Source organism: Pelodiscus sinensis, chromosome 2 (genome assembly GCF_049634645.1).
Source record: "Pelodiscus sinensis isolate JC-2024 chromosome 2, ASM4963464v1, whole genome shotgun sequence".
NCBI classification, from domain to species: Eukaryota; Metazoa; Chordata; order Testudines; family Trionychidae; genus Pelodiscus; species Pelodiscus sinensis.
The window spans coordinates 92,151,838-92,179,780 of record NC_134712.1 but is presented as its reverse complement, the minus strand read 5'-3'; the positions used below and the strand labels follow the sequence as shown (position 1 = coordinate 92,179,780).

At 39.9% G+C, this 27,943-nt stretch overlaps 1 protein-coding gene across 5 annotated transcripts in view; it reads right to left on the bottom strand.

Annotated features, from left to right (window-relative positions):
• The window catches only part of CCDC102B (coiled-coil domain containing 102B), a 333,694-nt gene that overhangs the window by 215,106 nt on the left and 90,645 nt on the right, over positions 1 to 27,943 (bottom strand). For all 5 annotated transcript variants that reach the window (XM_006121423.4, XM_075921039.1, XM_075921037.1 and 2 more), the window contains one exon: positions 21,182 to 21,391. In XM_006121423.4, coding sequence (XP_006121485.2) covers positions 21,182 to 21,391 — 210 coding nt within the window. The remainder of the gene's footprint in view (positions 1 to 21,181; positions 21,392 to 27,943) is intronic.

The window sequence follows — 27,943 nt, the reverse complement described above, 5'->3', positions numbered from 1 at the left end:
CAGCAGTTACCATTTCAAGGTCAGCATTTACCAGATCTATTGAAAAGAGCCAATGACTGAATTTAGAAAGAGCAATCAGAATAGGTTGAATAGCTGCAGAGCAAAATACTCAAGAGCAGTTTATGCTTTCTCAACAAATGTAAAGCAAAAGTCTCTCTCCTCCCCAGCTTGAGGTACATTTTGGGTGAACATTAATATTTTTTCCACAGGACCTATGCCTCAATAAGTGCACACGGTAGCCTAGATTAACTTCCATCCTCCATATCACTATTGCCTCTCCAAAAGCAACTACCTGGCTCTCTCTGCAGTGTCAGATGAGTGAGGTACCAGGGGGAGACAGAGGTGCTAGGCTTTCAAGTGTTCAGGCCTTCTGTCAGAATCAAACTGTGATTTTCAACAACCTGTAAGAGTACCACAATTCCATTGGAATGGAAAAAAATCCCTCCTTGAATTAGGAACACTTATATTGTTTATTAAATATTCTGAATCCTGCTTCACATATAACATTATTTCTGCTTACTTTATAATACCATATTTATATTCATAATGTCGACTTCAAATCCTGTTTCATATAAAGCAGACTTATAAATATGGCTCATGGAAAAAATCTAACACAACATTATTTTGCCAGAATTTGTAATTGTCTCCATGACACATTCCATGGCTGCCAATCTGCTTTAGAACAATACTTATTGACAGTTAGGCAGGTTTCCATCACAAATCTGCCTGATTTTCGACAGCTCACTCTCATAGATCCTTGGCAGCCCACCTGCTGAAATAATGGGGCTTCCAAGGCTTTCAAGCTCTGTGATCCTGGAGGAGGCCACAATATATATTGCTCCAGGCTGAGAACCACAAGGCTTCCTGGGTTTGTGGCCCCCTCGTGGTTCATGACACACACTGCCCTGGTCTCCATCTCCTTTCACAGAGAAGTGTGACTAAAAAAAAAAAAAAAGTCATTCTTGATGGGCTCAAAATCAAATTGCAAAATATATCAAAATCTTCCAGAAACCAGGATTATCTTTCTCCTCACCACTCTGTAAACAAATATCTAAGCTGCCAACAGAAACATTTAAGTTTAATTATTTCATTCAAAAAGAATAGAATGCAGAGCAACGAATAGAAAGCAAAATAAGGGAAGGAATGGAAAAGGAATGAAATAAAACAATGAGGGTAATAATGACAAGATATGAAAAACATACATTCACACTGCAAATAAATAAACAAAGCTATTATATGCAAGAGTTACTGTGATAATTACACTGGAAAACTGGGAAGACATTAAGTCTGGGACAAACCAGGAGGAGTCAAGTGAGTGACATGATGTCAGTGGAAATTTTGCTTTTGAAGAACTTGTGTGTTTTAGGACCTTCTCCTCTATATTTGCAGCATATGTCATGGGATTAGAAAGAAAGTCCTCTCATACAGCAATGACATAATAAAAGATAGGAAAATAATGGGCAGGAATGACGGTTAGTTTTCTGAATGAAGAGAGGTAAATAGTTGTGCTGTTCAATATATCCATAAGCAATTTGAAAAAGGAGGGAAATGCAGATGATACAAAATTACTCCAGTTAATTCAGTCAAAAGCAGACAGAGAAAATTTACAAAGGGATCTCAGAAAGCTGGGTGATTGGGAAACAAAATGGCAAATACATTTCAATGTTGGTAAATGTAAAGTAATGCATATTGGAAAACATTATCCCAACTACACATATAAAATGATGGGGCTCTAAATTAGCTGTTACTACTGAAGAAAGGGACCTTGGAGTCATTGTGGTTAGTTCACTCAAAACATCCTCTCAATGTACAGCAACCATTAAAAAAACAAAAAACATAAACCCTGATTGAATACTGGGAATCAGTAGGGAAGGGATAGATAATGTGACAGGAAATATCATATTGCTTCTATATAAATCTATGATACATCCACATCTTGAATACTGTGTGCAGATGTGGTAACATCATCTCAATAAAAGATATATTGGGGTTGGAAATGGCACAGAAAAGGACAACAAAATGAATAAAGGTTGTGGACCAGTTTCCATATTAAGAGAGATTAATGAGAGTGAGTCTTTTCAGCTTGGAAAAGAGACAACTAAAGGGCAATATGACAGGGGTCTATAAAACAATGACTTGTGTGGAGAAAGTAAATAGGGAACCATTTTTTACTCCTTCCCATAATATAAGAAGGGGAGGGGATCACCAAATGAAATTAATAGGCAGCAGCTTTAAAATAAACAAAAGGCACCATTTCTTCATAAACTGCACTTAACCTCTTGAGCTCTTTGTTGGAGGATATTGTCAAGGCCAAGACTATAGCATAGTTAAAAAAAAACCTAGATACATTCATGGAACAGAGGTCAATTAATGGTAAAGTGATTATAGATGGCACCTTAACCTTTCTTTGCCAAAAGCTGGAAATGTGCAATTGGGATGGATCACATGATTGTTTATCACCTGTTCTGTTCATTTCCTCTGAAGCACCCGTTATTGGCCACTGTTGGAAGACAGGGTACTGGGCTAGATGGATATTTGGTCTGACCCAGTGTAGCCGTTCCTAAATTCTTATGTTCATACATTAAGGGATAGTCTATTCCATTCCCTGATAAAACATAACAGGCACAGGTTTGGGAGAAAGACTATAACATCCAAGGAGAGAGAAAAGTTGTGCTTTGCAAAAGTTAGTGTAATATCTCTCTGGAGATATTTAAGAACAGCTTAGATAGACATCTGTCAGGGATGGTGTAGATGGAGCTTGGTCCTGCCTTGAGGGCGGGGGGGCTGGACTCGATGACCTCTTGAGGTCCCTTCCAGTCCTATTATTCTATGATTCTATGGGTTTTTATTGGGAAGTGATTAGGTAAAGAGAAAAAAGGGAGAAAAGAGGGGTTACTGAAGTATGACTAAAAGCAACAAAAGGGAGGATGGTGGGCTGGCCAAGTGAACAGGAAGGAAAGACTCTGAGTCAGAGTGAACAGAATCAGTCAGTGCAGGGAAAAGAACATCCAGAGCAAATTCTGAATAAAAGCAGTTGGGCACTGATAATGTTTTCAGCATTTGAAGACTGCTGCTGCAGCTGCTACTCCTGCCAGATGAGCCCTCGATAAACATTTTCAGTAACCATTTATTTGACAATCAACATTACTTTTAATAGTGTTGGAGTCACATTTTCTCCCAACAAAAATTATGGGATTTTTGAATTGCTATGCAGATTATCTTAAAACTAATTTCCTTCTTATTAAATCTAACTTGAATTCTTTTAACTACCCCTAAGCAGAGAGCAGAGAAATCTTCACAATTCTGTCACTTATCCGTCAGGAAAAAGCTAAAAAATTCTTCCCTCCTCCTTTCTGACTAAAAATAGGGTCATTGTGGTTGCCTAGATACAGTACTGATGCAGTATGTATGCACAGAAGCAAATTGGTCTGCTAAAAAGCCTGATTTGTCATCAGTAAGTACTAATCTTAAGTGAAAAGCTGTCTAGTGGTAGCTTCAAAATGTCTGGATTTGCACTTCAGAGAAAAGACTAATTTTCATTATCATACATCAATTGCTATTTATCTTCTTCCCAAACTCACTGATACAGAAAGGCAGGGAGGCAATAGTCCCTGTATTGGAAATACTAGAAATTCATCTTATTAGCAGTGACCTTTAGTACACACGTTTAGCATTATAATCCATCTTCTACCCATCCCAAATGAATCCAAGAGGATCTTGTTTCTCAGATGTATTCTGAACCCAAAAAGTAAACAGAAGGTAAGTTTTCACTTTAAGAAACCAGTCAGACAACAGGTGATTTCTCATGAAAACCCATTGGCTGGAAACGGCAAACCGGAGCCAATGGGAGCTGTGAGGGTCTATGGCTACAGCTCCTTTAGATAAACAAAGTAGCGTGAATCTGCTAAGACAGTGGTCTCCAACCTTTTTACACCCAAGATCACTGTTTAAGTCTCAGAACAGGCAAAGATCTACTGCCCCACCCCTTCCTTGAAGCCCCGCCTACATTACATGAGGAAATCTAATGTAAACGTACTGCGCAGATGATAGATTATAGTCCATATATTTTGGTGTTTAGGACAGTAGCTCAGCCTTCAAAGAAAGGAGAGAAATCCCTAGACAACCTTGCATATGCAATACCGTACCACGCTTAGGTAAGGTCATCATTTTATTCCAAAACAATCACCATTCAGAGACAATAACAGCTACTTTAATTATTTCTCTCCATTCTGACAGATGTGCATTGATTCAAACTAGCTTGTGACAGTCATCAAGAAATCTAAAGTAATCAGATGTTTTTACTACTTTTCCCTTGTGCATTTGTAAAGCCTACTGCACAAGCTAAAAGCCAACCGGCTCTCAGCTAAGGCTATAGAGCAGACTTCATTTTCCCTTGTCAATGATCTTAGTGCCTCAGGATTACACATTCAACATCCTCTACTCAGCAAGATGAGGTCTATGTACTAAAAGTTGAAAGAATTTTAATTTACGTTTAAAGAAAATGAGTAGTTCAGCAGTTTCTACTACAAAACAGCAAGTCTGGCCAATTTGGGGCCACAGATGCATCGTCATTCTCTGTAAATTTAAGGGTTTTCTCCAGAAACTAGAAATGTATCATCATGCAATTTCTCTACTACTGTAAATTCAGACCATTTCTCAAACGTTTCATCCTACTCTGTGCAGTTGACTGTTCATGGACAATATTAATTTCATGAAAAGAAGGTTAAAAGTTCTTTGCAATCCTTCTGCTTCCCCCACACCTTTTGATGTCAAATTCCCATTCCCATTGTATTTATATCTCAAAAGATATTGTGAACAACACATACATACAGACCTCACCACAGTTATCCCTTTCGTGTCACTAAGGCTGAACAATTGCAACACACTATACTGAAGGTTAATTATGAAAGCTGATTTGGAATTTCAACTAGTGCAAAATTCAGAAGGATATATTTTAGGCAGGTCATCTCATCACTGTATTTCACACTTGCTACATGCATTCTGCAGTCTATCAACTTAATGTAGCCAGACAGGAACCCCCACCTGTAAAATCCATCTTGCTTGCCTGGAGCATACAGGGCACACACAGAGCAGTAAAATCAGCATAGTCTTTGAAGCCTTGACAGGAGGTCCGGATATGCTAGCTCATGGTGACCCTGGACAACTGTAAGCAGAGATATGAGGGTGATCGAGCCAATTGTTGACCTTGAGGCTGAGAGAACTGCCTTGGCTGGCACCTATATCAATACGATCACACACTCGTCCACGGGGGGGAGGAATCTCCCGCCCAGTAAAAAAATGTCCAGTACTCACAATTTAGTTATCTCTCTTGCAAGTGTAAATTAAGTTGAAACTCCCTTGTAAGAACTGGCGTCACAAAGACGGACCAACACAATTTGGCATCTTAGATAAGAAAGAGGATACGGGCTCCTATGGGTATAAAGATGGGTCCAGCAGCACACTTACTCTGAGCGTCAATCTACCATCTATCTGCTGGTTGGGTTAGGTGATTGGCCTCCCAAGGTTCCACGGGGAGGTTCCACCTCGTATTTGTCTTTCCTAGGAATTTAGAGACCGGCCCTGGCCTGATACCCTGGAGTCGAGAGGCATAGAAGGGGGTAAAAATTGTCCCTGGATGTGGTCCTTTGTCTTAAGTGTACACATAGACTTAGAGCTCTTTAAAGATTAAGCTATCACTTGGTACCATTCTTTCTATTTTCTATCTTTATTTTATTTGTAACCATTTTAAGATCTATATTTGCTAGCAGTTAAGAAATAGAGGAATAGCCATTGTAACCATGTGATTTATAAGTGTCTTTAATAAACTTGTAACTGGTTAAGTTTTAACATGACTTCTTCAGTTGCTATAAAGAACCAAGCACAATTTAAAAGAACTCAGGTCATAGGGCAGACGCAGGCAGAGCTGGGCATTTGAATCGTGTCGCCTCGAGGGGGTAGATCCATAGGGGCATCTGTCAGCCTTCCATAGGCTGCCTGCTGTGGAGGGACCCCGGTCCTAGCAGCTAAAGACACGGGTGTAATTAACTCTCCCTGCAAACTCTGGGGCGTCTGTCAGCCTGTTGGCTGCACGCCGCGAAGGGACCCTGGTCTCAGCAGTCAAAGACATGGACGTAAAACTTCTCGGGGCGCCTGTTGGCCTCCCCTAAGGCTGCCCACTGTGACAGGACCTCTTGTCCTAGCAGTTGAAGACTAGGGTGTATAACACACACACACACACACGCACTGCCCTGGCCATTGACTGACTCTTAATTTCAGGCGAAATTTAATTTACTAGTAATTATATGAACAGTTAATTGTCCATTCAGAGTGTGGGCAGGATACCATCTTTAGTAGTCCAGTCATTCTAGAATTTGATCTCACCAGAAATGTAATACTCCTGGCTAGATATGCTGTCAGACCTTAAGGTTATTTTCTGTAAAGCATAGCAGGCTCTTGTATATGACCTCAGAACACTATATTCAAAACAATGCTTAAAATGAGAAGTCTCATTGAAAGGATCAGATCCCATATGGAATATGGAAAAATCCAATAGATATAAAAAATGTTCAATGTGACTGGAATGAGAAGATACTCATTTAATGGTGATGTACGGATAATTTCTCCTTTTTCTGTTCATTATCACAAAACATAGCAAGGATAGACAGCTTCTTAGGAATACTGCCATATATCTTGGGAACTTTAAAATAAAATACAATCAAATAGGATGAAAGTTGGAGAAATAAAGGATGAAAGTAATTTAGTAGTCAATAGTGAAAATGTCTCAGTTAAATGGCTAGTCAAATTCCATCTCACCATGGAACCAAAAGGAAATAGATGCAAGAGTTGGATAGAAAGCTGCAGTGCACCATGACAGATATCAAAGGGATTTTGCAGCAAAGAGACTAAACCTAAAACGCAAACTGAAGTTGTGTGTCATGTAAACTTTCCATATGAAAGAGAGAGATGACCTTTCAATCAGCTAAGAGATATGAAATTTTTGACAGTTTATGTCTGTGCTGAATCCTTAGTGTCAGATGGCACAGCAGAGTTGCAAAACCAACCAACCATTGATTACAAGCACTAAAGAAGATGAAAATGGCTTTCCCCTGATATCCAGCTCAGCTTGGTGACTAGCTGGATTAGAAAAAAGTATCGAAGGATGTGAAAAGAAAATGACATGGAAATTAATCTAGCATATTGTAAATTGACTAAGACTATCTGAAGATATAATAATGCAGGGCAGTCTGAAGTAATAATGGGTGAACCTCAGAAGGTTCCGTTTAGATATTTATTCATTTTGCAGCTCCCCTCTTATGAGACAAAATGCATAACCATATTTCCCAACAGGCTTGCTGATGGGAGGGAGGAAGAAAAAGTGGGCAATTGCCCCAGGAACAAGTGGTGGCCAGAGCCCTGTACCTTTTAAAGCACTGCTGAAGTGCCATGCAGTGCACTCCAAATGGCTCTGAGGGCTTACTGAGGAGGGAGCTGTGACATGACATGCTCTGGGAGGTGCTGAGGACCAGTTGCCTCAGCTCTGCCTCTTCAGACTAAGGACACACCCCTCCCAAGAGTGGAGAGTAACCTCTACCCTTGACCAGGGGCTCAGCAATCCTATCAGCCCCTCACGTCCTGCCTAAAGCCTCCAGCAAACCATGGCTCCTTCCTGTATGCTGGGTTAAGGAGAGAAAATTAGCGAGGAAGAAGGAGACAGCAAGTGGGAAGTACAGTGATCTTTTGTCCCATTTGTTGGTTACTCTTTATCTTTATGAGGTGACCAAATAATATGCTCACAGACATTGCAAGATTGGGTTCATTTGGTACAGAATGACCCAACAGGCCCTACCCTGGGTCCTGCTGATCTGAAATTGAAGAAGCACTCTGAATCTTGTGCTCTCCTGTGCATCCTAAGTGTGAAAGCCTATCTACAGAATGCCTTTGTTGCACAATTAACATAATTAAAAAGAAATAGGATGAAGGCATTGATTTTATTTTCACCAATTTTGGAATTGGAAAAGGCACAGAAAATGTCAACAAAAATGATTAATGGGTGTGGAAGCTTCCATATGAGGAGAGATTAATGAGACTGGGACTGTTCCGCTTGGAAAAGAGATGACTATGGTGATATGATAGAGGTCTATAAAATCATGAGTTGCATGGAGAAAGTAAATAAGGCAGCATTATTTACTCTTTCAGATAAAACAAGGACTGGGGTCACCAAATGAAATGAGTAGGCAGCAGGTTTAAAACAAACAAAAAACCAAACCAAAACAAAAGGAAGAATTTGTCCTTACAACACAGAATTAACCTGTGGAACTTCTTGCTGGAAGATGTTGTGAAGGCCAAAACTATAGCAAGGTTCAAAAAAGAACTAGATATGGAAGATAGGTCCATGAATGGCTATTAGGTGGGATGGGAAGTGATGGTGTTCAAAGCCTTTGGGCACCAGAAACTGGTAATGGGAAACAAGGGGTGGCTCACTTGACAATTGCCTGTCCATTCCCTCTGAAACATCTGGCACTGGACATTTTTGGAAAATAGGATACTGGGCTAGGCAGACCATTTGTCTGCCCCTGTATAGCCGTACTTATGCTCTTCTAATAAAGTCAGAAGATGACACAAACATTGGGAGGGCAGTAAATAATGAAGAGAGGTCACTGATTAAGTTTTAGAGATTCAGGTGGATAATCAGCGGAGCTTAAGTTCCCAGTACAATTCTGTGACCAAAAGAGCTAATACAACTCTTGGCTGCATAAAGAGAGGAATATTTTGTAGGAGTAGAAAGATAATTTTACTTCTGTATTTGGCACTCGTGCAACCACTGCAGGAATACTATGTCTAGTTCTGGTGCCCACAATTCATGAAGGATGCTGATAAATTGGGAAGGTTCAGAGAAGAGCCATGAAAATGATTTAAAAATGTCTTATCGTGATTAAGGTCCTTGACTCCACGTACAGGTTAGACCTCCCTGGTCTGTCACTGTCAGGACATGACTGGTCCTGAATGACCGAATTTGCCAGACCAGAGGAGGTGTTCCCTGCCACGGCCCACATTAGCCTGACCCCTGCCTTTGGCCCCCTCTTCCATCTCCCCATGTAGCAGGGATTCTCTAGCCCTAGCCCATGCTGCCACGTGTGGCTGAATTTCCCCAGCCCCACACTGCGCGGACAGTTAGACTTCTCTGGCCCTGAACCCCACGCTGCCTACACTGTCGGGATTCTCTGGCTGTGCACTGCCATGGGTGGCTGAGCTTCTATGCCCCTGTGCTTTCGCAGGCAGCCAGGTTTCTGTTCCTCCTGCCCTTAGCCTTGTGGGGTCTCTGGTCCAGGAGCATCTGTGGTCCTATCCGACTCTGGATGTTGCTGGACTTAGAAAGTGTCAGTTTTCAGGAGTGCAACCTGTATTAACTTTAATAAAGAGAAGGTTAAAGGGGACTGTATCACAATTTATAATACTCACATGGGCAATAATTATTTGATAATGGGCACTTCAATCTAGCTGACAAAGGTATAGTATGTTCCAAAGCTAGAAAGTAGACAAATTCAGAGTGAAAATAAGCTGAACCCTGCATTGAAAACATTACCTGTATCATTGCTTCACTTTTAATATTTATGTTGTACATAAAACAGAGTTAAATTGATCTAGAAAGGTCATGAAGTGTTGGTGGGGGAATGAGGGAATTGGAACTGGTATTTGGATTTAGTGTATTTTACTTCTATTTCAGCTACCCAAAATGTAATGCATTCCATTTTGTACAGATTAGTGTGAAAGTGAGAAGGAAATTTGCTTTTGTGTTCACACTGCTTCTAGATTTAATTATTCATGCTATTAAATTTTGTCATGGAGAAAACTCTTCAGCTATGCTGAAGCAACCATCATATGAACCTTAAAAATAAAATAAAAACCAAGTAAATCATTCCTCCTTTGAGATAAATCTCAAATCTTAAGCTACCAAAAATCTTTACTTTTGCATACTTTTCCATTCATATATCTGAATACTCATATAGAGACTAGATACGAGGTGTATTTTTAAGGGTTTTTTATTTCGGATATTGAAGAGCATCTATTTTATCAGTTTCTCAGACTCATTTATAGCAATATTCACTCAGACTACATTCTTGTATGACTAATAGCTAGCCAACAGTAATATAAAAGGATTTTTAGAACATCAGTTGGAATAAACAAATTTATATAGTCAATTATTATTTTGTATTATTTACTTTCAATGACTATTTAAAAATACTAGGCTTTGTGCAGGATCAGAATCTTTGTTTTAAAAATTAGTAGAATAGATAACTTTAAGGCTCTGATTTAGTAAACCATTTAGGTATACTATGAACTTCAATGGGACTTCAGTGCAATACTAATAAAGGTCCTGGTCAGCAAAGCATTTAGCATGTTCTCAAGTCCCACTGAAGTTAATAGAACGTAAAGGTTGTGAGTTAACAAAGTATTTAAGTACAGGCAGTCCCCGAGTTACGCGGACTTATGTCGGATCCGCACTTACGAACGGGGCTTTTCTCGCCCCGGAACTCGCGGGCGGCGGGACTACCCAGACGTGCAGTGGTCCCACCACCGCGTCCTCCAGGGTGAGAAAAGCTGCTCTGGGTGTCCATGGTCTGCTGGGGGGGGTGGAGCGCAGCTAGTGCGCCCCCTCCCCCAGCAGACCAGGCTTTTGTTGTGGACGCCTGGGGTAGAGCAGCTGGGGTGCTGCCGGGTTGCTCCTGGGGGGACCTACCCGGCAGTGCCCCAGCTGTTCTGTCCCAGGCTCCAGATTCAGCCGCTGTTGAAACTGATCAGTGGCTGATTCCAAGAAGCTGGGGGCAGAGCTACTCTGCCTCGGGCTTCCTGTAGTCAGCCCCTGGTCAGTTTCAGCAGCAGCGGCTGAATCTGGAGCCAGTTCCGAGTTACGTACAAATTCAACTTAAGAACAAACCTATAGTCCCTATCTTGTACGTAACCCGGGGACTGCCTATATGTGCTTAAATTGTAGAAACTTCAGTGGGATTTAAGAACATTCTGAAGTCCTTTACTGAACCATGACTTTCATAAGTACATGTTGGTATTCTATTTTGATAACAACAACAGATATCAGAAGAACAGAGCTTTTTGAATTTAGTATCTTGAGAATCTATCTACAAATTAAGTTTGAAGTATTTTCTTTTGACCTGGGGGGCGAAGGATGGGGAAGGAGAGTCTAGTTTAGATATTCATTGTTGTGAAATAATTCTAGGATACATACTAAAAATATATTCCTCACATAAACAGTTCAAAGAGCTCCATTTTTATTTCCCTTTTCTTTACCACTCAATGTCAATGACAATTAGGCTTCCTACATTATTTTCACTATACTGAAATACTATCAAGTTATCGCTATAATTTGAATTGACTGTTTTGTATTTGCATTCAGATCATTCACATATAAACCATATAATACAGAAATAAAGATAGATATTCATTTAATTGGGAAATATTTTCCCTTCCAAGTGATATATTTAAATAACTTAAACAATAATACAACATTGCATACTAATATTGGTAATTTGGACTGTCTCGTGCTTGTATGTAGTTTGATGGAAATGACAGATTGTAGAGTCAGTCAATTTGAAATGTGTCAGAGAAAAGAAATCCTGTGACCTTTTTCAGTTTTATGACACTGACTCCTGAATTTCAGCATTATCAGCCATTCTGTGTAGTAATGTATGATATGAAAGGCATGAGCTTTTCATGGTGTCTGCTCTGTCATCAATATATGTTCCCACAGGAAGAAATGCTTAGACAATGTAGTTGGATTAAGAATTGGATGAATAACTATTCAAATAATCTTCATATTTTGCAAATATTTTGCACAATTTGACATTTTTTCTTAAATATTCACTCAGATAAAGAGCAGGGATGATAATTTGTCAAGTATTCCCAAATAGTCATTTATATACTTTTTCATAATTTTAAAAAATAAGTGATTAAACTTTAAGATGACTTATCCAACTCAAATATCGATTAATTGAGCATTAGTGTATTACCAGACAAAGATGCTACATCAAATAGGAGTTAGGAGAAAGAAACACAATGGTGAGTTTGTAATTATCTCAAAACCAAATGTTATAAATCCAGGATTTTCAGTTAATGCTAGTGACACCGTGGAATTACTAGAACATTATAATTAGTGCATAAGTATTTGTTCTCTCATATCAACATAAACAGATTTTTAAAAGCACATTTTGTTTATATATTTCATTTTTACTCTCATGGTATGACCACAAGTCTAAAGCTAAAGTAGTTTGGGTACCTTAACTATAAATTTCCATATCTACAGGGAGAAAAATCAAACATTTTCAGATTTACAACAGATTTTTCTGGGGTTAACATTGTTTGGGGGATAAGTGAAATATTCCTGTAATGGGCTTTACTCTAAACTACAGGCAGGCAATCTCAACCTTAATTTCATTTTAACAATTATCTAGTCATTTTCTAGGGTTTTTTTACATTAAAAATGTCATATTTAAGTGCCAACAAAGATAATGGTACCATGTGTTATATCTCAAGATTTTAAGATATCCTGCATCAACATTAAATTCAGACCCTCCCCCCCCCCCAACAAATAAATAAATAACATCCCTTTGCATACACCCCATTTTTAGGAACAGATTCAGCAACACACAGTGGCTGCCTTCCCTCATTATGGAGCAGGAGAAGGGATCCAGGCCGGGCCTATACTACAGTGGCAGGTTGAACTAAACCTTGCATAGTTTACTATAGTATAAGGTTGTATTTTAAATTGAGTTTCCGCACTGTTCACATAGAAGCTCCTGTTGGCTTCCCTTACTCTTTGTGAGGAACCAGAGTATCAGCATTGACAAAGGTGCTCTCTGAGTTTGATTTAGCGGATCTTCACTAGACCCACTAAATCGAACCCCAGAAAATCAACTGTGGCAATGTCAATCTTCTACACAGTGTAGACATGGCCTCAGAGAGTACTGGACAATTTTCTCCAGCTTCTGGCCTCTATAGGGGAGTTTAAGAGGGAGAGCAAAAGATCCTGCCACTTTTGAACAGGCTACCAGGTGAGTGTACTAGCTTTTGGTAGTGAGTGAGTTTGGTGTGACTGAGTTTGCTCGATTATTTGAATTCTGAATTTTGATTTCAGTTTCAGTTACTGTGGCAGTTGGGATTGTGTGTTTGGGAGTGTCTGATCCTTTGTTCCCTTGATTGCCTTTGATCAGCCTCAGGATCAGCCTTCGCCCTGTGTAATTAACAAGGGGATAAGCCTGATCTAGTTGAGCAGGTTTTACAAGCCAGAGGCAGGGTGACCAGGGGAGCGAAGTGGACAGAAGGCTGCAGACAGGGGAGTTTGAAAGAGGGAAGCCTACTATGGTCAGGAAGATCCGCAACACCTGTGCCAGCACTGCTTCTGTCTCCTCCACCTACGCCTGTAAACAGTCAGACCACCTGATCATGGATGCCTCTACCCAGATCCTGGTGTGGTTTTGCAGGGACTGTGGCTTGCAATTCCCACTTACTGAAATCCAGGCTGGGGGGACCATCCAATGTGAAAGGTGCCTGCTGGTGGAATCTCTACACAGTGAGAAGCAGGTGGGAAAGCTACAGGAGGAGGTGGCTAGGCTGAGGAGCATCCAAATCCATGAGCAATTCCTGGACAATATTCATGTGGAGACAGCTGAGGTAGCTTCCTACTACATAAGAATTGCTGACACACCACTGGTGAAGGAGAAGATGGCTCAGGGGGGATGCTGGCAGCTGGTCACTTCTGGCAGCAGGCAGTCCTCTCTCTTGCTCCCCCTATCTCCAGATTCCCCTTTCTATATTTCTTAAGAACTTGTGGTGCAATGGTAGCTTATAAAGTAATCTTTTAGGATTAATGATCATGTTTTGTTATTTTTATTCATAACTGAATTCTTCTGCATGGACTGCGGCATATTTTTCTTCTATAGAGAATTCCATGAACAATCATATACTTTCAAAATAGCCATAGTCTGCTATTGTGTACAATAGGAGGGAAGTCAAGCTTCCCTCTAGGAAGATGATGGCTCTTCTGCTGACAGGAACCATTATATTCTCTTATGGCAGATTATGGGGGAAGGTAAAAAATAAAATGCATCTAACCTGGAAGACTAGACATTTCAAGGGTCTGGTAATAAGGCAGACTTCACTTTGCTTAAGGATTCACTGATTTTTCATGTTTTAAAAATACCCATTACTTCTGAAACTTGGGGGTTATGGCTACACAAATGTGCAATTAGAAGTTTTAAAAAAGCAAAAACAAAAACAAAAGTTTTGATCAAAATATTTTAGAAGATTGTTCATTGAAATGTGAGGTACTGATGACAAGAAATCTTTTTTCAAAGTTGTGCTGGAAAAAATCCCACTCTCACTTTCCTTGTCACCTTTTTCCACTGGCAAATAATTAAAAGAGTGGGAATTTCCCCCAATTTCAGAATCGAAGTAAACTCAAACCCCATTGAGTGCCCCCATTTGGAAAAGTACCACCATTCAACTCCTCCAAAGTTAAAAAGGAGTCAAATCTGAAGGGCCAGCAGTGTCCATGGTTTTATATTTGTATCCTAAAGAGAGGGAGCACAGAGAAAATTGATCATCATATTTTAGGCATCTACTAAGTTTTGGTTTTGGACATCATTAGCATGAAGAGGTTATTTGGTGATGGAATTGGTAGCGAACCACTGACTTTACTCTCCATGCTCTCAGTTTGACTGCATAGACATGAACGCTTTACAAGCCTATTGCAAAGGTAAAACAGCAGGTAGAGAAACATTAGTCATGCAGTGACTTCAAAGGCATACCCTAATGCCTACCTATCGTATTTTGTATTTATTTTTAAAGTCAAATAAATAGCTATATTACTTAGTTAGCAAGCCTTTACTTAGAGACCTTTACTTTAATAGTTAGAACTAGCACTGAAAAATAAAATTACTATTCCACAAAATTAAATTCAGATTTTGTTTAAAATGATCTTTAGAGTTGAAGGTAATAAATCTCCTTCAGAAAATAATACGTTTTTAGGTATTGATTTATATTTTCAATAGTTTTTTCATTTATTGTGGTCCCTCCTAAAATGAATCACTTGGATACATTTAACATGAATTGCCAGCCTATTTGTCAAGCAGTGTAACTATTATTTTAAAATGCAAACTCCATTCCAGGAAGTGCAATCAATAGGGACACATAAAAAACAATATCTGATCTCAACTGTTTGGCCAATTTTGCTGATCTCTGACAACAAAAGTTCACTTTTTGGAAACTGCCCATGGAAATATTTTGGGCATACTGACAGTTTAGAATGTAGGGCCTAACTTTTAAATGTATGGCCTCATTTCGTAGGCATATATTGTCACATTAACATTTGTGTCCCCAAAAAGTTTGCATTCATGGCACTTGTATTTGTATTGACAAATGACTGTGCATATTATTATTTGTATATAATTGCACACACTAAAATGCAAATCAAAATTAAAGTTCGCAACAAGTCGGAATCATTCGAAAGCGTGATATTAAAAAAATAGTTTAAAAAATGCTGAGTCAGTTATTGTTGAAAACAATATGCATCAGAACTGTTACACTGACTTGAAGGGGTTGGAAGCATTGACCCTTAGTTTGAGTCATCCTTGTCCAAATAGAAATAAAGTTGCAAGGTGATTTTTTCCCAACCTAATATAGGTGAAAAAAATAGACAAATACATCCTTATTATTGGGAACTTGTTAAGGGACTGTTATAGTCCATCCAGATGGACACTGCTGTTTGAAACGATCTCATCTCACATTCACAAAATGCATGAATGCCAAGAATAACTATTAGACACCAAGTACCAGATTTACTCATCTTTGCATATTTATAAGGCAATCAGATTCCTCGGTTTTTCTTTGCTTCCTGGTCTGGCTTTAATATCTTGGTCTGGATTCAATGTTATTTTGGGACCTTTATCACTTCTGGGACCTTTGGGACCTTTATCACTTCTGCTGCGACCGGTGCAGCTCATTTGTGGGCCACCTGAGCAGCTTGGGCACCCCTTGGGCAATTTTTTCAGCTATTGGAATCCTTTCTGAAGCTCATCTTTTAGCAGGATCCATGTGTTACAAAGTTTTCCTGATGTCCCCTGTGTCCTGGGAAACCTACTGAGCCTTGTCTGTCAGGTTGCTAGTCACCTCTTTGATTTACTCTGTCTTTCCAAATTTGGAAGTTTTGTAACTGGGCTTCCGAACCTGCCCAGCCACTTTCTAGATGCCAACCCTAAAAAAAGGTTTCATCTCTGCCTACAGGTCATCTCTCAGCACTTTCTTGGAAAATTCCTGCTTTTTGCTTTATTTATTATTATTTTTATTATTTTGCATAGCCTCTGGTTCTTGCTTTAGACTTTGTTTGATATTATTGTGGACATCTTTGAGTTCTGCAACCATTTCCATGTATTTGCTCCATTTTGGCTCAACAGAACTACCAACTCTTATTTCTCTCCTGGAAACCTGGACCCCCCTGCTATTAACAATATTACCCCTTTTGACTTGAGTGATTAGCCAATATTTGGGTCAGTAGGTTGCTTCTGTTAGAAAGAGAAATTAATTATAGAGTCTGGTATTTCTTTGATAGAATTGTGTATATTTACAAATAGAGTCTTGCTTCCCTGACTATAGTAGAAATCACACAGCAGGACACAGTTCCTTTCTTACAATGAGATCCTTTCTTCAGCCAGCACTACGCCTAAAGAGCTCTCTTTCTTAGCTTTCTCTGAAGGCCATGGAACAAGTGTTTCTCTTCCTGAGTCCTGACTCCTTTGCTTTCTGCTTGTCTCTGCCTGCTTCCTGGCTGCTTCTGGCAGAAAGACATAGAGCTGCAAACAAATCAGTCCCCAGCTGTCCTGTGTTTGCATTTAGTCTAGTCTTTGTGCAGTGGCATTTGTTATCAGCCCCAGGGTGTTTTTCATTTTATCAGCTATCACTAAACCATTTGACCATTAATTGTTCCTCATTTAGCCTGAATGGAAGGCAACCAGCAGACCCAGCAGCTGCAAAGACAACATGTTCAACAACAGCACTAGCTAAGGCTATGGCTACCCTAGAAAGCTTGCAGCTGTGCTGCTGTAAGCTCTCTAGTACAGCTACTCTTAGGCTGTGTCTGCATTACTACTTTCTGTGCTAAAACTTTAGCCAATCAGGGGAGTAAGAAAATAGCCCCCCTCCACCGAGAAACAAATCTGTTAGTGCCAAAAAGCAACAGTGTAGACAACACTTTGTCACCAGGAGCCACACTCCCAGTGATGAAACTATCACCCCTCGTTCAGGGAGGAGTTTTTTTAATCACAGAGAGAGCTCTCCCCTCGCGATAAAGCATGATTACACAGTCTATGTCACAGTGCTACCGTGGCCATGATGTAACAGAGAGAATGTTCTTGTTGACTTAATTAATCCACACGCAATGAGTGGGGCACCTATGTCAGTGGAAGAAACTCTCCTGCTGATATGGTACTGTCCACAGCTCTGCTTAGATAAGTGTATCTTATGTCTCCCAAGAGGGTGGCTTATTCACACTCCTGAGTAACAAAGTATACTGACCTAAGTGATAATGTAGACATAGCTTAAGAAAAGGCAGATGCTGCAAGGGTTCATTGTCACAGTTATTGGAAATAAGAAAAGAATTGAGGGATGGTTGGGTCCACTTTATGCCTTCAGGTTGGGAGCCATGACAATATTTGGGGACTATCCAGATGGCCACTGCTGTTTGAAAGGATCTCATCTCACATTCACAAAATGCATGAATGCCAAGAATAACTATTAGACACAAAGTACCAGATTTACTCATCTATGCATATATGTGGCCAGAGGTCTCTTCCAAATCTCAAATTGCTTTTTACAAAGGAGTCTCTTATATGCTAATTCGTTCAAATAAATACCACTCAAAAAGAATTTCAGAAGTTCCTAGTTTTTACAGATATGACAATTTCCTGCAGTATCTCCAGAAACCTTTGTTTATTAAATGCAAGTAGCTTTAGAATCCATTGTATTCAAAATGCAAATTTTATGTATTATTGTGTAATTGTACAGTGAAACCTTTGTTATCTGGCACTCTGTTAATGAGAAAACTTAGTTAACCGGCATTGCCCCCAACCACAATACTGTCACATCTTCAGCCTCATAGGCCTGGCTTGGTTTACCATGCTTGGCTTAACAAATTTTTATTTAAGAAGTATTAATCATCTTGAACGCAAAATAGAAATGTGAGATCAACTACCTCACACTACTGTACAAAACTACCAATATTACAAACTTGAGTTTTACTATTATTGTCCATTGGTTTTTCCTAGGCTGATGGGACCCTCAGATAACCGGAATTTTTAGATAACAGGAATGCCCTAATCCCCAAGCATGCCGGACAACACAGGTTTTACTCTACATAACTTTCTTTAGGGGAGATATGACCAATGTAAATGTTGGGGAGTGTTCTGAGCATCAAATAACTATTTGTAATAACTGAACTGGTAACCACAGGGGAGGAAAAACTCCTAGGGTTAATCTAACCTACACCCCTCTGCCAACAGAGGGATGTAGATTAGGCACATTGCTATTACAAATGAAGCGAGGATTTAAATATCCCGCACTTCATTTGAATAAAAATGGCCACCGCTTTTTGCTGATGCGGCACTTTGCCGGCAAAAAGCGGCAGTCTAGACAGGGATTGGTCAACAAGGAAAGCCTTTTCCTACTGATCCCTTATGCCTCATGCAACAAGGTGTACAGGATAGGTTGGAAAAGGCTTTCCTTGTTGACTGATCCTCGTCTAGACTGCCGCTTTTTTCCAGCAAAGTGCCACGATATTCTTGCCAGCAAGTTAAGGGAATGCGGATTGGATAAATGGACGGTAAGATGGATAGAAAGATGGCTAGAAGGCCGGGCCCAGCGGGTAGTGATCAACGGTTCGATGTCAGGATGGCGGTCGGTTTCTAGTGGAGTGCCCCAAGGTTCGGTTCTAGGACCGGTTTTGTTCAATATCTTTATTAATGACCTGGATGAGGGGATAGATTGCACCCTCAGCAAGTTTGCAGATGACACTAAGCTAGGGGGAGAGGTAGATATGCTTAAGGGCAGAGATAGGGTCCAGAGTGACTTAGACAAATTGGAGGATTGGGCCACTAGAAATCTCATGAGATTCAACAAAGACAAGTGTAGAGTCCTGCACTTGGGACGGAAGAATCCCAAGCATAGTTACAGGCTGGGGACCAACCAGTTAAGTAGTAGTTCTGCAGAAAAGGACCTGGGGGTTACAGTGGATGAGAAGCTAGATATGAGTCAACAGTGTGCCCTTGTAGCCAAGAAGGCTAATGGCATATTAGGATGCATTAAGAGGAGCATTGCCAGCAGATCCAGAGATGTCATTATTCCCCTTTATTCGGCTTTGGTGAGGCCACATCTGGAGTACTGTGTCCAGTTCTGGGCCCCCCACTACAAAAAGGATGCGGACGCATTGGAGAGGGTCCAGCGGAGGGCAACCAAAATGATTAGGGGTCTGGAGCATATGACCTACGAGGAGAGGCTGAGGGACTTGGGTCTGTTTAGTCTGCAGAAGCGAAGAGTGAGGGGGGACTTGATAGCAGCCTTCAACTTCCTGAAGGGAGGTTCCAAAGAGGATGGAGAGAGGCTGTTCTCAGTAGTGACAGATGGCAGAACAAGGAGCAATGGTCTCAAGTTGTGGTGGGAGAGGTCCAGATTGGATATTAGGAAAAACTATTTTACTAGGAGGGTAGTGAAGCATTGGAATGGGTTACCTAGGGAAGTAGTGGAGTCTCCATCCCTAGAGGTGTTTAAGTCTCGGCTTGACAAAGCCCTGGCCGGGTTGATTTAGATGGGATTGGTCCTGCCTAGAGCGGAGGGCTGGACTTGACGACCTTCTGAGGTCTCTTCCAGTTCTGATTCTATGATAAGGGGATGGTTGGATGAAATAACATGATCTTGGTAACTAATTGACCATTCATTTCCAGTTGGAAATAGGTCAATGGAGGGATGATAGGAGTTGCTATAGGGAACTTTCTGGGTGTCTGGCTGGTGAGTCTTGCCCACATGCTCAGGGTTTAGCTGATCGCCATATTTGGGGTCAGGAAGGAATTTTCCTCCAGGGTAGATTGGCAGAGGCCCTGGAGGTTTTTCGCCTTCCTCTGTAGCATTGGGCACAGATCACAGCTGAAGGACTCTCTGCATGTTGGGGCCTTCAAAGTATTGGAAGGCTTCAATATCTGAGACATAGGTGAGAGGATTATTCTAAGAGGGGTGGGCGAGATTCTGTGGCCTGCACTGTGCAGGGGGTCAGACTAGATGATCATAATGGTCCCTTCTGACCTTAAAGTCTATGAGTCTATGAGTCTATGAGTCACATCAGCAAAAATCAGAGGCCATTTTTATTCAAATGAAGCACGGGATATTTAAATCCCTGCTTCATTTGCAATAGCGATGTGCCTAATCTACATCCCTTTGTCGGCAGAGGGGTGTAGTTTAGACACATCCCTAGATGGTGTTTGCAGGACTGGATGCCATTGGTAGACCACAAACAGGAAACAACAGTGCAGCTGCCCTTGAATTGTGACAACATGAAAAGGTATTTTAGGAAAATAAGATCTAAGTGGTTTTGTTTCTTAGCAAACTCCAAACTTTTTCTAGAAGAATGAGACTTTACAATATTATAGTTCAAAGAATGAACATATGATATTTGAATACTGAAAAAAAAAATTAAATAGGAATCCAGTAATTTGAAATTCTGTAAAAGAGAGATTACATAAAAGGAATTGTAGTACAGATATAATTACTATAATTTTACCTCTCCTATTGCAGTGTGAAAAAGAAAGGTTAACAGCTATAGGAACAATGCAGAAAAATCATTGTCACTGTTATACTATATAGAACACCCATCAGAGCCTTTTTTCAAAGAATATGCCATCTACTCAAAAATAAAATTAAGCATCACATTAGGACCCCTAATCCTGAAAGAACTTACCTTCCTGCACTACTTGATATAGGTATGAATCCCTTTGATTTAAATAGGAATACTCCTACATGTAATGTTACGCAAATGCTCCAGTGTTTCCTGGATCTGCACCTATTTTAAATTTGTGCTGATGTTTGAGAACTTCCTTGAAACAAGTCATCTATTGCCAAGTAAAGTCCATACCTTGTTTTTTTCTAGTAGTTCAGTTTCCACTCTCTTGAAATCAGAATCCAAGTTACTTGATGTGAGTTTATTTCTCCTGTCCAAAAGTTCCTGAATTTCTTTCACCTGGGCCTTCAACCTTCTATTCTCTCTTTCCAGACCTTGCTTTTCTGTTTCAAGTATCTCTCTTTTTCCCCACTCAGAGGTATTCTCAGACTGTAATCTCTCCAGCTGAAAAAGGGAAAAAAATATATTTGTAAAATCTCCTTTTATTGGTGAGGTTTCATGGACACACTGGAAAGCTTAACCTGATACATAATTTAACATAGTTTTTCTGGATTCATAAATGTTTAAATAAGAACATGAAAAAGAAAAAATGTACAAGTGAATATACAGTTATTTATTTGTCTGTACTTTTATCTTTTCATTCATAAAGCACAAGTCAGACTTCAAAAAGGGACAGTGTTAACCACTGTCAGTTATTGTTTTAAACTTGTTCTATTTCCTATCTACTTTTATATATTAATAGTCTTAAAAATAAAGAAAAGGCTTTTTTGGACACAATAGTCATAAGAGAGAGTCAGCTGAGTTGCAGACTAGCCGTGGAAAATCATGGTAAAGTGGTAGTGCACCTTAATATTTGTAATAATACAGTTACTTATAACACTATATTATACCATAATAATATCAAATTACTTTTCCATGATTTTCTGCTGTTAGCTGCCCAGAGCTAGGGGCAGGGGATCTGGCTTATATTGGCTGCCCACGGCTGAGATCAGAGGCTCCTGCTCTCATCCCTGGGGTGGCTAGAGATCCCACTATCAGCCCTCTTCACAGAACTCCCACTGTCAAAATTACAGTGGAAGCCTAATATTGCAGAATTTCCAATTTCTGCAATAGCACAGATTTTGCAGGGACTTATAGACAATGGATTCTTTTGTTAGTGCTGCAGCACAGAGGAGATAATGCTTTAATACTTGGCTTTATTGGAGATGTTTAAATTGTAACTTCAATACTAGAACCAACTACCTGGGTGTCCAGAGCAACTTGTTTCTTTGGTTAGCAGTCCTTAGTACTGGGATGAGAATGATCTTTTGTAATCTATCTTAGAAAATGCCACTACCTTACTTCAAAGGAGTTGTGCTTTTGGAATGCTGATCAGTGCCTTACTAAAAGGAGTGAAATGAAGTATCAACCAAAAAAAAAAAAAAAAAACAGTTAACTGAATGATGGAGAATGAACACCTAAAAAGTGGTTTTATTTACTCAAAGATAGGTAGATGGAGGTTATGTCAAGGGTGTATCAAATGCTCTTAAGATTTTAAAGGGAAAGCTGTGGTCAAACGAATTGATTTTTGTACCACAAATCAGATAACTGACACCTATCAAAAACTTTAAAATGGGTTAGAAATGGTCAGAAGCGAGAGAACCGAGCAACCTGAGGCAAGAAAAAGGGCAGGAGAATTCCATCAACAACAGCAGAAAAGTTTTAAATAAAATAACGTGAACTTGGTTACTTGCAGTTTTGTGAAGACCAGAACCAATTATTTGATAAAATTATATGGTCTGACAACTGTGAAAGGCTATAAGGTATCTCTAGCTTTTACTGCAGAGAAAAGCTGTACAAGCCAGCAAGGTTTTCGAAAGAAATCAGACAGAGTCTTGCTTTAGATTTACTCTTTGCAGGCACTGACTGATTTTATTTTAAAATCCCTATGTGGCAAACAGTAAAAAACAATCACGTTCAGGAGAGCATGGTATAGTAGATGAAAGCATTCACAGCATCAGATACACAATAATTCAGAAACTGTTAGTCTCAGATATAGTATTACATGGGGTAAATCAAATTGCAGACTTGTTTTCCCTCTCCCCCCCAAAATAATTGGGGACTAAACAAGCAAAAAAAAATTAGGAACTATACAAGCAAATTAACATAAGCAGAAGATTAATCATGGGTTACATAAGATTTTTTTTCCATATCTTGCTCACAGAACCATCAATTCTACAAACACTTATACATGTGATTAATTTTACTCTTGTGAGTAGTTCCATTAATTTCTATGGAACTCCTCACAGGTCAGTAGTAATAGTGTCATTACTTTCTGACTGAACATGTGCATAAAGCACTAAACCACCATATCAATTGGTTCTATTTAATTGTTTTCTGCAATTCAACTCATGTGATCAGACCTGAGTTTCCTTGTGGAACTTCATTAACATCAAGCAATCAATCTACCTGGTGTAACTGCAGGATCATGGCCTATCTTTGTAGTCTCCACAGAGAGAACAGAGACTAAATGAGTGTAAGCATTGATCAGTATCTCCTTTGTACAGTAAAAGCGTTGTTATACAGCATGATGAGGGAATGGGGGATGCAGGCTAATAAAATATTCTGGTTAACTAAGAGTTCAGCGTGTTGGAGGAGGCTTCAGGGTAAGGCAGGGGGATAGGGTGGGGGAGAAGGTATGGGCTCTGGACTCATGGTGCAGGTTCCAAAATGGGGCCAGAAACAAAGGGATCAGGTGCGAGAGAGGGTTCCTGGCTGGGGCATAGGGTTAGATGCAGGAGGGAGTGAGGCCGGTGGCTGGGAGTATAGTCTCTTGGTTGGTGCCAAAGATGAGGGATTTGGGTTGTAGGAGCAGAACTTCAGGCTGGGACTGAGTGTTCAGAGTGTGGAACAGGATGTGGGGTTCATGCTCTGGAAGGGCATTTTTGAGCATGGGGGGGGGTGCTTTAGGCAGGCTGTTGTACAAGAGGGGTTTCGAAGTGCTTAGATCCAAGCAGCATTCACCTTGGGTAGCTCTCCACAAACAGCCACATGTCCCTGATGCTCCCAGGCAGACACAAGGCCAGGAAGCCCTGCATGGTGCCTTTGCAGCAGGTGCCACCTCCACAGCTCTCATTGGCTGAGGTTCCCATCCAATGAGAGCTGTGAAGCTGTGAGGCAGGGTCAGCTCACGGAGCCCCCATTGCTATTCTTCTGTCTAGGAGCATCAGAGACATGGGGCTGCTTCTGGGGAACCACTCAGAGTCAGGTTGGGAGCCTTCTGGACCTAGGCCTACTGGACTTTAAACCAGATTTTCAATTAAGATCAGAAATTATGATTTATAGAGATTTCTGGTTGGTATAGGGCTGAATAATGCAGCTTTTACTTCTCCATTCCAGGGTATTGAGACCTTGTGGAATAATTTGTATTGAAACTCCTTATCTGATGTCACTTTTCTGGTTAAATAATGCACCTTTATCAGAACTAGGACATCAAAAAGCAGACATCTATGAGTCATTCTGGTCCTCTCACCTGTACTTTAATTGAATTATTTAATGACATTTTACACTTTTGAGTTTGATGCTAAACCACTTTAGGGGAATTATGGAGTGAGTACAGGGTGTCTACTGAAGCTTGAGTCACCTTTTTCTTTTGATTGCTGTCTGGTAAAGCTACCTCAATGAGGAAAATCTTCAATATCCCCTTTCTCAATACCATCTTTCCTAATTCCCAGATCTGGGCAGGAAGAATAAAGGTTTTAGCTCCCCATTCTCCGGATGAATTTATGGATGTCAAATGGCCAATGTTCTCCAGCTGGGTGCAGAATCTAAAACATTAGTCTAGAGGGAAAACCATATAACATTATTATGAGCTAAATGTTAGTATGATATAACCTTCACCAAAACTTTAGTTTCTCACACAAGACTTGGGTTCAAACCCACTGCTAATGTTCCAGTATGTCAGGGAAGTATACAGTACTTCAAGTAATGAAATACTTGATAAGTAAACCAAAATTCTGACCATCTCAGTATCTTGACCACCATTATAGGTCCATATTTGTGTGCTCTGTTTGACTATGCAGCCAATAATAAATGTATTAGTTTATAAATTGAGATTCCTTGAGATTCCTCAGTGGCCCCAAACTCAAAAAGGTTCCCCACCCCTGGTATATAAGAACATATTGTGTTTTGAGAAACAAATAAATTACTCAAATGCTTTTGCACTGCTCATTTATTATGCCATTTCAAGGTTTCTCGTACCTTTTCCTTAAGTTCCTGAAAGTGCACTACAGAACTTTGATATGCTTTTCTAGAAATATCACAGTTTTCACAAAAAAAAATCTATTCAAAAGCATCTCACCCCAACACACTGAATGAAAATATACAATTTTCCCAGTTTGAGGCTTCAAAATATCAAATTCAATTTTTTTCCAAATTGAAGTCTGTTCTAGTTCTTTCTTTTATAGTGATAGCTTTGAGTTGTGCATTCTAATACAAACTCAGATTTCCCTCAGAACTTTAGGTTTGGGGCCACTGCTAGTAATATTCTACTAGACCATTAAGGATCACAAAAAGCCACTCAACACTTGAGAAATATCGATTGTCATAAAACAAAAAAGCAAAACAGTTAGAACATATTGAACAATTTCACCAAACTGTTCAATTCCATTGAATTGTTCCATTGAATAATTGAAAGACAACTTTGATCCTTGTTCTTGAAAAGTGCAAGAGGAGAGCTCCTATTCAGATCCTGATGGAGGCACTTTTAAATGACACTTAGTATATGCAGATGCATTTTTCAAGAGCTCAACAGCCACAACTGGGATCAGATTTTCAACCCATCTTAGTTCCCATTTAGGCCCCAAAGCGAGTTGAGTAGATTTTCACAGTGGGTGCTGACCGCTTTGAAATTTAGGTTTCAACCATAAATACAGAGTTGAAAATACGGTCCATAATGTTTAAAGCCTTTTGTTATTCTTCACACAACAGCTATAGCTTTATAATAATGTTACATCAAAACACTGGTCATCAAAATAAAACCTGACACCTTAGTCTGATCTAGAAGCCTTCCTTCTCAAATCGAACCTTCTCTCAGAAAAACTGAGCTCTCAGTGAAACACAGAATTATGGCCTCCAACATTTTCCCCTCACCCTGAAATATGTATGCAGATACCCATGTTAGAGCTTAATTTGATGGCTAACCTGATTATCCATATATACAGTCTTCAGGAGACTAAGGGTGTGTCTAGACTACTGAGTTTTGTTGACAAAAGTGGACTTTTGTCGACAAAACTATACCTGCGTCTACACTACCGCTGAGTTCTGTCGACATAATGTCGACAGAACTCAGCAGTTTTGTCGACGCTGGTAAACCTCATTTTATGAGGCATAACACCTTCTGTCGACAGAGTTCTGTCGACAGAAGGTGTTATTGCCTGTAGGATTGCGTCTAGACTACAGGGTTTTGTCGACAAAGCAGCTTGCTTTGTCGACAGAACTGAATGTGTCTAGACGCTCTATGTCGACAGAAGTTTTGTCGACAAATACTGTCGACAAAACTTCTGTCGACAAAACCCTGTAGTCTAGACATACCCTAACAATGGAAAACCATTTCCCAATATCATAAAGGAGGAGCAGAAGCCCACTTGCTCTACAGTAATGGAGCTAACAATGCTCCTCCACTGCTTCTTTAAAGTATATTTTCTGAGTTGGGGTGCTTCAGCATGCAACAATCTAAATGAAAACCTAAAGCCTAAAGCCAAGGTAAATGGCCTATACCATTCAGTAAAGAAAAAGTGAGAGTATTTTAAATAGTTGAGAAAGTGAGATTTCTTTGCTGCCCTCTCAAGACTCCAGAAAATGGACAGTCCATCAGTTTCCCCTTGAAACACTGAAGATAGATTGATTGCCATTTCTCCAGTTTGACACAAAGGATTAAAGAATGTCAGGAGCCAACCCCACTATGGCTACATCTAGACTGTAGGCTTCTTTCAGAAGAAGCTTTTCTGGAAGAGATCTTCCAAAAATCTTCTTCTGAAAGAGAGCATCCACACTGCCAAAGTGCATCGAAAAAGCGATTTGAATGGACACTGAATGGATGCTATCTCTCATTTCAGCTGAGATTACTATGGACGGAGTGGCCACCAGGGCACCCATGCTTTTTCCTCTTTCCTTTTCTTTCAAAAGAACTCCCTCTTCCACACATGCCTTTTTCCGAAAGAGCTCTTTCAGAAAAAGGCTTCTTCCTCATAAATAGAGGTTTACCAATGTCAGAAAAAACCCTCTGTTCTTATGATTTTTTTTTTAAAGAACGTGATTGCAGTGTGACATAAGTGAAGTTTTTTTTAAAAAAACAGCCATTTTTCTGAAAAAAAAAAACCCTCTGAAGTGTAGACATAGCCTATTCCAGGTGATGGTGGGAAATGCAGTCATATGAATTAAAAGCAGTCTAAACCTCTGTCAAATGCTTATGAAGCAAGAAAGTTGGACATCCCCATAACTCCAGTAGCCAACTATCTGAGATTGCTTTGAATAAAATTCAAAGAGATTGTCATGAGAAGGTCTGAAGTTATGAATATTTAGGTATCATCGGCTTACTAACAAATAAAAGGTATCTTGCTTTTTAAAATAAATGTTAACCAAGAACATTACAGTGAGAACAGCAACATGTAGATGCAGATGACCCTAAGATTATGTGTGCAGAGGGGCTGTTTCATGGTGGGACTGCACCAAAGCACACATTCAAAGAACCTCCCATGCTGCAGGGTCCCACAGCCTGATCATCTACACCACACTGAAACATCCCCACAAATCTGAGTCAGCTGGCACAGGCCACCCCTGGGTTTTTAATTACAATGTAGAGCTACACTCAGAGTCCTAACAGAACCATCTTCCTAAAGAGCTATCTTGAACTCCAAGTAAAGAAATTCTTATTTCTGCATTGATGTCTTATACTAATCAATACCAATTCATTCTTGGCTGGATTCAAGTAGAGCAAGTTAAAAAACTATCCAAGAT